Source organism: Lissotriton helveticus, chromosome 1_2 (assembly GCF_964261635.1).
Source record: "Lissotriton helveticus chromosome 1_2, aLisHel1.1, whole genome shotgun sequence".
In the NCBI taxonomy this organism is placed as follows: Eukaryota; Metazoa; Chordata; class Amphibia; order Caudata; family Salamandridae; genus Lissotriton; species Lissotriton helveticus.
The window spans coordinates 233,454,338-233,466,994 of record NC_136058.1 but is presented as its reverse complement, the minus strand read 5'-3'; the positions used below and the strand labels follow the sequence as shown (position 1 = coordinate 233,466,994).

The following is a 12,657-nucleotide window of genomic DNA, read 5'->3' as shown; positions in this document are numbered from 1 at the left end:
CACATGTTAATGAACAGTGATTGATATCAGCTTCAAAACAACTAAAACAAACAAAAAATGGATATATTCCTATTTTTATTAGGCAAAGCAGTCTACAGAGCATTCAAGCGGCAACTTCCTGCTTCTAAGTAATTCCAAATGATGCATCATGATACCACTAAAGATGTCTCCAAGCTGCATACTAAACTTTGATTACTCTTACAAAGTCATTCTCAGTAGAACCTATGAAAAATTAGGTTGTTGGCTAAGTGGAGTGTTAACCCTGCCCAAGCAACAGACACAATTCCTGTCAGGGTGAACCACTAAAGTCACTAAATTAACCTGTGCTTAACCCTCTGGTAGCTTGCCACAAAGGAGACTGGCTTAACTTAGAGGCAATGTGTAAAGTATGTATGCAGCACTCAAACAATATTAAAGAGAAAACACATCAAAGGGAAAACCCTGCACCAAAATAGAGTACAATTTGATAAATTATTTAACAACAAAACGACACAAACCCAATCAGTAGAACTGGAGTGGTTAATTTTTCAAGTTTAAGGTACCAACTGGTGCCTAAAAGAACAACAGCAGACATCTAATCGTGCGAGACCGAGACAAAATCGAAAAATGTGACTGACTCCGAAGGAGCCCGAGTCGGATACAAAAAGGGGATTTGGCCAGTTCTGCGCTTACTTTCAGAATTGGAAGAAACTTCAATGAAAACTTGACTGAGAACGTAAAGTTCAGCAGGGCATGGCTGCAAGAGAAGTCTGAGGAGGAGACTTTGTCATCAGGCATCTTCTGGACAAAGTCGCTGTGAAGATTTCTACATTTGGACTTAGTCTCTTTTTTGAAGTCGAAAATCTCAAGTGTGACAAATGTGGAGGCTGCAGCTGACAAGAGTTCCATGAGGCCTGATACCCCTTTGGTGAAGGACTGCTGAACAGGACTTGCTGCTGTGGAGTAGAACATAGCGATAGCTGCAGCTAAATCAGGCCAACTGGTGATATGCCTTGGGTGGATAGACAAACAGGTTGCTTCTGGTCTCCTCTCGATTCTCAGAGCAGTTTTTCTCCAAAACTGTTCTTCTAAGTCAAAAGTTTTGGATTTTGATATGATTGATTTGATTTAGGTATTTATAAAGTGTGACTGTCACTCTGAAAGGAGCATCCTGACGCTATGCGGAAGAAGAGAAAGGTAGACAGGTAGAGCAATATATATTATATGAGTGATGAGCACAATTCGCCAGAGGATCCAAAGATCTAAGTCTTCAAGGCCTTTCTGAACTGGGTTGCTGTTTTTATCAGCCTTAAGTGTGTGGGCATAAGGTTCCAGGCTCGGGTTCCTAGTGCTGCTAAGGATTTACCCGCTGTAGTTTTGTACCTAAAGATTGGGCTTGAGAAGATTCGCTGATGAGGATCTAATTGTCCTGGCCGTGATGTAGGGGGTGAACCTGGCTGAAAGATCGGTGGGCCCTAGGTTCTTGCATGCTCTGTAGGTGATTAGACGCACCTTAAATAAGATTCTCTTGTGCATGGGCAACCAGTGAAGGGCTTTGAGGGTTGCCAAAGAAGATGACCTGCAAGGTCGTTTGATCTCTAGGCGGGATGCAGCATGGCCATACGGGCACTTTTAACTGCACCACCAACAGTCCAGGATTAGAGAAGCACCACTTAGGGGATTAGGGCTCACTCAGGCGTGGTCCAGATGCAGGTTCAAAATGGTTGGAGCTTTTGCTGTCCCTGAGGCTCTGATCAGGAAGCCAGCCAACTAGCCGTTGGAGTCATTCTGGTAATCTTGGGTTCAAGGAGATGGAACACGGCTCAAGCAGCGGGGCAGGCCTTTGATGGTACAAGGCAGGTTTCAGGCAGCAAAGCAGTTCTTCTAGGTACAGCAAAGCAGCCCTCTGAAGTACACAGCAGTCCACAGCAGTAGGTAGTCATCTGAGAGTCCTTCATTAGGTCCAGAAAGTGAACTGAAGAGTGGGCCGGAGGGGTCTGTTTTTATACCTGGTAACTTCTTTGAAGTAGGAACATTTTCTAGAGGATTCCCTTTGAAGTGCTTGAAGTTTCCTCCCTCCTCTGTCCTGGCTCCAGTCTGGCTGCATGTACAATGTAATGGTGACACATCCTTTGTGTGAAGGCAGGGCACCACCTATTGAGTTGCATTTAGGGCTGTACCTAGCTCTATCCACCTTCCTGACAATGATGGCCCATCCAGGCACATCCATTCCTCTATTGTGTGACTGTCTAGGAGGAATAAACAAAGTTCAACTGCCAACTACACCTCATCATGTGACCCAGGAATAGAGTGCAGGCACCAAATATTTAGGGCAAAAAATGTAAGATTTCTAGAAGGGTCTTTATTTCAAAATTGTAACTTAACATCTGACTTTGTCATTAGAGAGGATTTTAAAATACAATTTCTCAGACGCCAAACATGAAATCTTTACCTGTTACAAATCATGCACTAACACTTTTTAAATGTAAAAAGGCAACCCAATGTTATCCTATGGCAGAAATATGCCTCACAGTAGTGAACAACTATTTTTTCACTACCAGGACATGTAAAACTTAAAAGTACATATCCAACTTTTTGATTACAATACACTCTGCGCTATGGACTACCATGGGAATACCTTATTGGTGACATATGTTATAAAAGCAGAATGTAAGATTTGGCAAGGGGGGTTAGTTTACAAAGCGAGGAAAAAGGTTGGTCTGTTTGCCTGTGACGATCCATATCCATTACAAGTAATGACTTTCAGGTAAAACATACTGTGATAAGGTTTCAGTCCAGAATAACTGCTAACAACAGTTTTACACATTTCTAGGATGAAAATGGTGAAGGGTTATCTGATGCCGACCTGCGTGCTGAGGTGGATACTTTCATGTTTGAAGGCCATGACACGACAGGCTGTGCGATACCCTGGACCCTCTACTGCATGGCAGAGAACCCTGAACACCAAGAAAAGTGTCGTGAGGAGATTAAAGAGATCCTGGGAGACAAGGACACAATTGAATGGTATGAAATGTCATCTTCCTACAATTGATAATCAGTTCTTCTTACCCATGCCTCCTCTACTCACTACCGCTCTGTTGATATGTCCCTAGGTCGATGGATGGACTTGAGGCGGCCCCTATGTAGTTTTGAATTGTGTGTAAAAATATTGTAGAAAGAAATATCGTTTGACATAAATATTATGTCCAAAATGTTATTTACAAAAATATTGTCCAATTTGGAAAAGATTCTCTCTTATTTACTCTAATGAGGCAGTAGCGGCTGGATATTTTAGGAGGGTGGGGGGCAGACGGGACACACACATATGCATACGCTCACACTCATACATTCACACACATATACCCTTTCACAACACTCATTAACAAATATTCAAACATACACGCACACATGCACCAAATCTAAATGTTTAAAAAAATCACTCTTATCTGCAGCTCTGCCTCGGAGGTCACAGGAGGGTTGGCACCTAGGGTCAGCCAGTGAGGGAAGGCATCAGACTCAATCTCGTCACAGAGTGGGATGGGTCGATGAAATTGCTGACCCCACCTCACTCTGTGACAAATTGTCACTGATTGACACTCGACCCTGAGCCCTTTAGGGATTAAAACTGAAATTCCCTGGTCCAAGGCAATGACTGGCCGAGAGGGAGGGCTTCAAGGACCTTTGCTGGGGAGGTCACGCCCACAGGGGCTGTGACATCCTCAGCCCAGCACCAGCTCAGGCAGCAAAAGCCTGCACATTCGGCGCATGCCTAGCTCCTGACTGCCTGACCTAAAAATGAGGAGTGTCTGTCTGGCTGACCTTTGCTCAGCCTGACAGACACTGTTCTTGAGGGGCAAAAGGTGAGCGACGTGGCCCCTCAGCCCAAATGGACTGTCTGTGGCTGTAATGAGGTGATATTTTTATAAATGATCATTAGGCCACGATATGTATGCTATACAAAATTCTGTCAACAATATTTTAGTACCACACCATAATTTTCCGAAAACTGCTAGCCCCAATTAAAAGTAATGCATATATGCAGATATATCCTCACACACAATACTGCTATTACAAGCTAACCACCACAGAATGGGGAATAACTGTGTGACCTAGTTTCTCTGGGCACAATTCCATGCATAATTCCAAATTGTATGGCAATTATTGTTCCCATTTACCCCCTGCTTCGAGATCAAGTGGGAAAAGGGGTGTGGGCTGGGCTGAAGTGGGATGGGGGGTGCCCGTGAAAGGGATTATGTGGAGACGGAGCGAATCAGTCTTAATGATCGGATTTGTGGACCATTTATGAGTTTTTCTGGTCCCAAGATCCCCAAAAGGCTTAAGTGCATAACTGCAGCATCTAAGAAATGCTGCACCATGCGGATCTATCCATGTGGAGATAAGGGAACATAGCAGAGGTATATACATTACCACAGCCTCACCAAGGACGTTTGTAAGTATTATCTTGAAGTCTTCAACATCCCCTTAAATCAACGGTAACAAGAAGTGAGCACATATTTTCTGAAAGGTGAAGATTTGTCATTACAACAACATATTACATTCGGGGTCTTCCATTTTCTTAGCATGCTCATCACTCCCCCTACCAGGGACTTTAAGTGGTTGGACATGCCTGGAATTAGAGATGTATCAGGCAGTAGTCAGTAGGAGACTGATTCTTGGAAATCAAGGCAGCTAGAACGCTTCATAGATTTCCACGCTTGTTGCCAGTATTTTGCTAGTTCGGGGCAGGACTATTGAACATGTAGCACATCACAACCACTTATCCTGCCTCTGTGGCAGGTTGAATTAGAAACGAGGCGAGTCAGTTCCATTTTGTACAGTCACTCGTGGAAGTCATTGAATATTTTTAAATAACTAAATTTGATGCATACCTTTCTGAGCCCTTTACCATGCAGTGGCATAAGGGTTAGCCATCCTTTATCCGTATACTCAATTTATAATCTATTTTTCAATTTCTCTTGGAGATATACAGTTATACTGACCCTACAAATGACCTTTTGGTCAGGAGGAGAGTTGATAAGAGGCCAGGCCCAAGCTGAGTTTGAGACAATGCGATAGTTGGCCATATATCCTTTGTAGAGATGAGTTAAGACTGACTTCCATTTGCAATTTTGTAAACGTTTTCAGTCTTCCATGAGTAATCAGATTACAGAGTTTGGCAATACCTGTAGAGTGAGGCCAACGACCAGGATTTTACCATTACCAAAGCAGGTTCCCCCGCGTATAAGTGAATGCACATTTTAAGCTGTTTATAGCTGGAATTCTGTGCAAGCACTTTGGAGTGTAAGGAAGTGTTCTCTTCTCCTGTTACTTTTTGATTTTCACCATAAAATAAACCTAATTCCTACAAAGAGGTCTAAAGGTCTGTTTATAATTCTACCCAAACAGGCTTACACCTTTAGGTATTCAATGACAGATAAAGCTGTTGATGTGCTTATAGGAAGTACCCATTTGCTGTAGTCTGACCCCTCAGCCGGGGCCGTTGCATGAAGCTTTGAGACCCTGTGCTGCTGCTATCTCCATCCCATATGACTTTATTGATTTTCACTTCCACTCAGTAAAAACTGTAGAAATATCTTCAAAGACAGCATGCCAAATCAGTTGTTAAAACAACGCTACTGAAATCTTCACCACCTGCACTCTGCCCCACATTGACAGCTGGAGACCAATTCATAATAGAAAGTCTGCTGAAGTTCTCAACAGAAGCGGGTGCATGTTATCCACCCCCATACCCTTGAGATTGTTGACCAGATTACCCAGATATCAATTTTTTGGGGCAGCCTATTGAAAGGAAACAGGCCAAATGCATCCTGTCAGTAGTCCCAGTAATTGATAGCACCGAGGTTCCAGCACCAGATGAAACAGTACTGAGGGCAACTGGCAGTCTTGGCTAGTATCCTATCTTGTTGGGGAAGAATCCGAGAAAGGCATGCCATGTGGATCTTTGTCACAGGGAAGTTCCATGCATTATCAGTTCTACTTGGAGTTGCACCCAGCATCAGAGAAGATGTGTTGGTTTTGGTGGATCCACAGAGATTGGGTCCACTTCCAAGAGACCAGGACTGAGGTAGCATCACTTGGCAGGGTAAACTCACAGACATCAGAGTCTAGGTGGTGGGGTTGAGGTTGTTGGAATCTTCTGTCCCCGGAGGCTAGCCAACTGGCCCTTGGAGTCTCTCTGGGGTACTGGGTTCCACAGATGTAGGTTTAGTCCTCTTTACTCGGGGAAGAGGGCAGCAGGTCAGCACACCAGGGCAGCAGTAGAATTGTAGCTCCTCCAACAGCATAGTATTCCTTCTTCCAGGCAGACTATCCACAGGCCCAGAAGTGTACTGAAGAGTTGGTATCTGGTGTCCAATATTTATACCAGCGCTTTGATTAAATGTGGAGGAAGTCTTTTATCATCTTGATTTGTTTCATCAGGTTGGCTATCATACTCACAGGTACAACATTTAGGGTGCTGCTTATGCTCTATCATGCTAATTTAACTAGAAAACCACAGTGTAGATTGACTGTTTTTAAGCCCTGATGAATTGCCGTCAGGTCTTATGGCACTATGGCAAGAAACATGTCGACCACAATGTAGAGCGCGGTATCCTGACACATCATATCAGGAGTGCACCACTTATATATTTTTTAACCAGGTTGGAAGCCATATACATTAAAACCTTTCTACTTGGACGTCCATTTCCAGTTTTAACCCTTGCACGGTCCATTGACCAACACTTCACACATCTACACCTGTAAACCCCTCACACCCAGGGCACCAAACGGCATGGAATAAATGATCTCCACCAAAGAGCCCCTCATAGTGTACTTGTTAGACTTGGCACCATTGGCGTGAGTCTCCCGGCCACTTTTTGCTGTTGCCTCATCTGTTTTTGTTGGTTAAGATGCTTTGGGCACTTTGCCACTGCTGTTCAGTGCCAAAGTGCAAGTGATGCCTATTGTATAATGATGTAATGGATTAGTGATTCCATGATTGGTTGTTTGATTTACTTGTCAGACCCTAGTACAGTGCACCATGTGAGCCCAGGGCCTGTAAATCAAATGCTGCTGGTGGGCTTGCAGAACTGGTTGTGCCACCCACAGAACCCACTTGTAAACTATGGCTCAAACCTGCGATTGCAGAGCCTGTGTGCAGTCTGTGAATGCGCTGTGTCGACTTGGCAAGTGCACCCACTTGCCAGTCCCTAATCCTTCTCTTTTCTACATATTAGTCACCCCTAAGGCAGGCCCAAGGGCAGGGTGCATTGTATGTAAAAGGTAGGTCAATCCCTGATGTGTGTGGCATGTCCTGATAGTGAATTACAGCCAATTTTGTTTTTCACTATTGCAACACTCCCTGGTCCCATAGGCCAGAATAGGCAGTTTGATTGTAACATCTTATAATCCTAACTGACCCAGGGAACAAGGTAGACATTCGAGTTTTGTATGCCTGAACTCAGCATGTTAACATACATCTTTTAGTGAGGGTGATTTTTACATTCTGTGTTTGAAAATGGCACTTTTAGAAAGTAGGTATTTTCTTGCCTAACCATCCAGCCTGCATCTGCTAGGCTTGTGTATTCCATGTCTGGGTTGTGAGTGACAGGAGGCTGGAGAGGGCCTTGGCTCCAGCAGTCTGATGGGTCAGGGCTGGGGCTGAATAGGGCCTGCATTGAATAGAGAGTGGGGGGGCGGAGATTTCCTTTCACTGACCTGAGCCCTCATAGAAAATGAAGTAGGGGGTGGAGATTTCCTTTCAGCTACCTGGGCCAGGTCTGCTCTCAAAGAATGCTGTCTCCACCTCCTGCCAGGAAGCTGCACCCAGGAGGACGGAACTGGTTTTGACTAGGTACAGACACTCTCTGCCTTCAGAGACAAAGGATGTATGCGTATAAAAAGGGGGATCCAGACCCCAGAACTTTAGATCACTTCTGGGAAATCAAGAGGAACCTTTGCCAAGGAGAAGGAACCGGAGAAGCTGAAGGAGGACTACTGCCTCTGTGCTATTTGCTGTCTGGGGTGGCCTGCAGTGGCTACTCGTTGCCAGGGAAAGGAGAAAAGGTCTTTGCTGTTTGCTTTGTCATCTTGAGGAAGATCTCCAAGGGTTTGAACTGAGCTTGCCTCCTGTCTGAAGTCTCAGGGACTTCACCACCAACTCCCCAAGTACTCCCTTTCTGGGAATTTTACCTGCAGTGAGGTGCCTGCTGTTGTTTGGGTCCTCTGAGAGACTGCATGTTCCTGGGAGCGCGACGCAATGAGGAGAAGCGTGTTGCCATCGCAGCAGTTGCCTGTGCATCGCCGAAGAAACGTGCTTCCGCTGCAGCTTTTTGATGACGATCCCTGACGCAGAGTGTCGTATCACCAGAGAAGCGTGTCACAGGGCCTGTCATGGCTCCAAAGATCATCGATTTCGCCGCACGGCCATCAAGCATCACGTCCACGTTGTTGCATCGCATCAAAGACTCAATTTTCTCGCATCGCACTGGATCGTCGCATTGCGGCACCATCTTGTCGCATCGCACTGGATCACAGTAAAAAAACGACGCATCACCTCCTCTCCGGTATGAAACCGATGCATTACCTCCCCTGTGCTGCAGTAAGAAACCGACGCATCTCCTCCCCCGAAGCAAGGAACCGACGCATCACCTTCCCTGCAACCCTTTTGTTTGTTTTGCATGATGCATCAAGGTACTTTAAGAGTAAAGTGTTGCTTTTACCATCTTAATCAAACTAAGCTATTTCTGCCATTTAAATTCCTATTTTTATTACCGTATTGTGGTTTTTTGTCGTTTGGTCTTGTGTTAAGTCTAGTAAAGATTACCTATTTTTGTAAACTGCTGTGGTGTCCATTTGTAGTGTTTTCACTGTATAACTGTATGTGTTCACACATGCTTTACACACTTCCTCTTAGATAAGCCTGTCTGCTCATGCCAAGCTACCAACGGGGTGAGCAGGGGTTATTCAGGTGTGTATCACCATTTCCCTGATTAGAAGCAAGGGTCCCTATGTGGACAAATGTGCAAACCATTGCCAACTAGAGACCCCCATTTCTAACAGTTCCCATCAGATATTGCTGCACCGACCTGATGAGGAGCAAGCCCTATGATGAAGCATGACACCCAGCTGGCTGGGTGCGTGAGGGCCCTAATTCTGAAAGGAGGAATCCCCCTTTCCTCCTACTATAAAGTGAGGACTTTTTCACACTTAGCTAACCCCATTCCCCTTGCCTTTTACAAACTGCATACCCAATATTTGTTACTACAAATCCAACTTTACCATTAAAGAGGGCTTTTAATTGCAAATCTGTTGGTATCAAACTTGACTTGACTTGTCTACCTGCTCCCAATTGGGAGTTACAGCTTATGAAATGTAATAAGATAACTTCAATGTTATCCTATGGGCGAGGTAGGCCTTGCAGTAGTGAAAGACATCTTAAGGCGTTTTCCTCTACCAGGACATGTAAAACGTAAAGGTACATGTCCTTCTTTTCAAATACTCTACAACCTACCCCATGGCTGTTCAGGGCCTACTCTAGGCATAACTTATATGTATTAAAAAAGAGGGTATAGGCTTGGCAGAAGGTTTATTTTGCCATATCAAAATGTCAGTTTATAACGCCCCACACATGCTGCAATAGCAGACCTGAAACATGTTTAGAGGGCTACTTGATGGGTGGCACATTCAGTGTGGTAGGCCCACTAGTTGCATTTAGGTTACAGGCCTTGGGCACATGTAGCACCACTTTACTAGTTTACAAGTAAATTAAATAGGCCAATGGGTGTAAACCAATTCTATCATGTTCAAAGTATAGGGCACGTACAAGCACTTTAGCACTGGTTAGCAGTGGTTAGCAGTTGTAAGGTATGAATACTCCTAGAAGCCAACAATAATTAGTTCAGAAAACAGGAGGGTGAAGGCAAAAGTTTAGTTATGACCCTGCAGAAAGAGCCAAATCCAACAGTAGGTAAGCAGCTTCCCTGGTTGGTTCTGTATAGCTGGAATTGCCAAAGATGTTCCTTTCTGCTTCTGACAAACTTTTAGCTTTTGCTCTATGCTCACCCGAGGAGGTTAGCCACTGACGGAGCGTAGTATTGACCTGACACTACCCTTATATATCACAATACTTAGACAGTTACATGTAAGTATGTATTGCATATGTCACTAGATTTGCAGGTATCCAGCTGCACTGTATTCTTTGGGGACTGTGGTCTTTTGTGTAGCACACTAAGATTTCACAGCAGTAAATCTTCTGTTAACACCTTGAAGGACAGTAACTCAATTGTATGTCATTTTACTTCTAGGAATGACCTTTCACAGATGACTTATACCACCATGTGCATCAAAGAGAGTCTCCGTCTTAATCCACCGGTTCCTATGGTGGGCCGACAGCTCGCTGCACCTATTACATTCTGCGACGGACGCACTTTACCAAAAGGTCAGCTTTCCTTTAAGTCTGTATCGCTGCTCTCTGAGATGTGTAGAAATGTTTCTCAGGTAGGGCTCCACGTGAAGGCACTATGCTGTGGTTCTGTGCTGCTATATTGCTTTGGCATTGCTCTTTGTCGCATTGCTATTTCTATTTTATCTAAATAGCACAAGCTCAATTAGAATGCGCTACTTAAAGTAACACAGTTTCAAAATGGATAATCCAATGATGTAACTCTATGTCAACCAATCACTAAGCAGGCTACTCTTCAAGAGAACTAATGTCTTGTTGTCCTTCCTCTTCTTTGCTGCTCTAGGGGAGGACAACTGGGTATTATGTCTTCCTTTTTTCGGAATTTGTATTTACAGAGTACCAGTCTTACCATTTTTTTAATCATTTGCTATGGCTAATGATTATTGTGTTTTCACACTTTACTTTACATTCATTAGCAAGGTGCGGACTAAAGACACTTTCGTCCGACAAACCGGAGCTGTCTTGCATTATTATTTTGAGTTGGGCAACCCGGGTGCTAGTATCTTATGCATTTGCTAGAGATTCCACAGGTATAACTTGCCCCTTTTTCTCAAAATGAGCACCTCAGAGATTGCATAAGATGCAAGCACTGCAGATATGGAGATAGTTAAGGCTTGGAAGGTTGCAGGTAGTAGGTGGTAGGTGAGGTATGCTAAGCTAAGTAGGTAAGGTAGGATTAGTATGGTAGGTATGCATAGTAGGAATTGTAGGAATGGTAGATACACGTGATAGTCACGTTAGATATGATAGATAAGTTATAGTAGACTGGGGTAGGTATGTAAGGGACAGATATAGAAAATAGGTTTGGGAGGGTGTGGTAGATAGGTATGGTAAGTTCGGTATAGTTGGGAGGTATGATAGGTGTCAGAGGTTAAGTATGGTAGTTATATGTGATAGGTATGGTTGGTTATGTATAGCAGTCTAAGCATAGGCACGGCAGGTGAGATATGGCCGGACATAACCTTTTTGTACGATATATACATTTGCCCTCTTGAATCATTTTCCAAACTCCCTGTTTACACACCACAGCGTTGTTAATGAGAAGCACAAATGCACTGTTTTAATAAACCACTTTGCTTCTTACAAAGAAGTGGTTTATGGGCATGTAGGCATGTACCCTTGATAATAATCAAAATAATCTTAATCCTAATCATAGTATGGTATTTTAAAAAGAGCCTCTTTGCTGAACCAATTGACTTAGTTCTAACAGAGCTATGCCATACCCTCAAATAAGAGTGCTGGAAAATTAGGACAGAGGATGACTCCTCATTTTGTGGCCAGGAAAATCAAACAGTACGCAGATTCATGCATTTTTAGGTCATCATACTCCAATTCTCTGACAGCATCTAGATTTTGGAAAAAGAGGATGGGCCAATGCAGTTTTGTTGTACAGGTTTACAATCACTATGGAGCTCTCTTCTAGAACATCTCTCTAAGCTCTTCCAGAAAAACCTGAAAACATGGCTATTTAGCACTGTTGATCAATTCTTTATTCCTTTTGATTTGCAGACACTGTTGAGCTATTTGTCTCCTAAGAGCCAATAAACCACTGATGAAAAAGCGCTCTACCAAGTATGATTAACATAATATATTGTATAACAAATAGAAACAGTCTAAGAAAAGTGTGTCACAAAGATGCATGCTTTCCATGAAAAATTATATTATTTGACGAAAGTATGCCCTGAGGTTATCAAGAATTGCCTGCATCACATTATAAATATGTGGTGCTCATTAAAACCCCTTGCGTGCTCATGACGGCTCCACGCCGTCATGAGCCACGGGTGGCGCGTGCTTATGACTGCGTAGAGCCGTCTTGCCGCTGCCGCTCCTCCCACGCGGCACTAATTCCCCGCCTGTGCGGGCGAATTAATGAGCGGCCGTGGTCATGATGAACCACCCCGTCATGACTCCCATGACTCTTGATAGCATGGAGCCGTCACAGGCACCGAAGTACCGCACTCACCCCCTGGCCCCCCACTCCGCGGCGGAATTTGCGGCATAGGGAAGGGGTTAGGATAGTGTGTCATGCTGATAAACAAATGAGAAATAATTACTAGGATAATGGATTTCTACCTGACAGATAATCCTGTCACACATGCCAATGCTATTGTGCCTACTAGCTATATTATTTATTGGGACAAAACTTGGAAATTAACCTTATGGTGAAATTAAACACAAAGAGGCAGATTTACAAGCCCCTTGCGACAATTTTA

General features: G+C 43.9%; 1 protein-coding gene across 2 annotated transcripts in view; it reads left to right on the top strand.

Moving 5' to 3' along the window:
* Positions 1-12,657, top strand: part of LOC144800069 (cytochrome P450 4B1-like) — a 247,523-nt gene that overhangs the window by 194,155 nt on the left and 40,711 nt on the right. For both annotated transcript variants that reach the window (XM_078671651.1, XM_078671652.1), the window contains 2 exons: positions 2,813-3,003; positions 10,287-10,420. In XM_078671651.1, the coding sequence (XP_078527777.1) occupies positions 2,813-3,003; positions 10,287-10,420 (325 nt within the window). The remainder of the gene's footprint in view (positions 1-2,812; positions 3,004-10,286; positions 10,421-12,657) is intronic.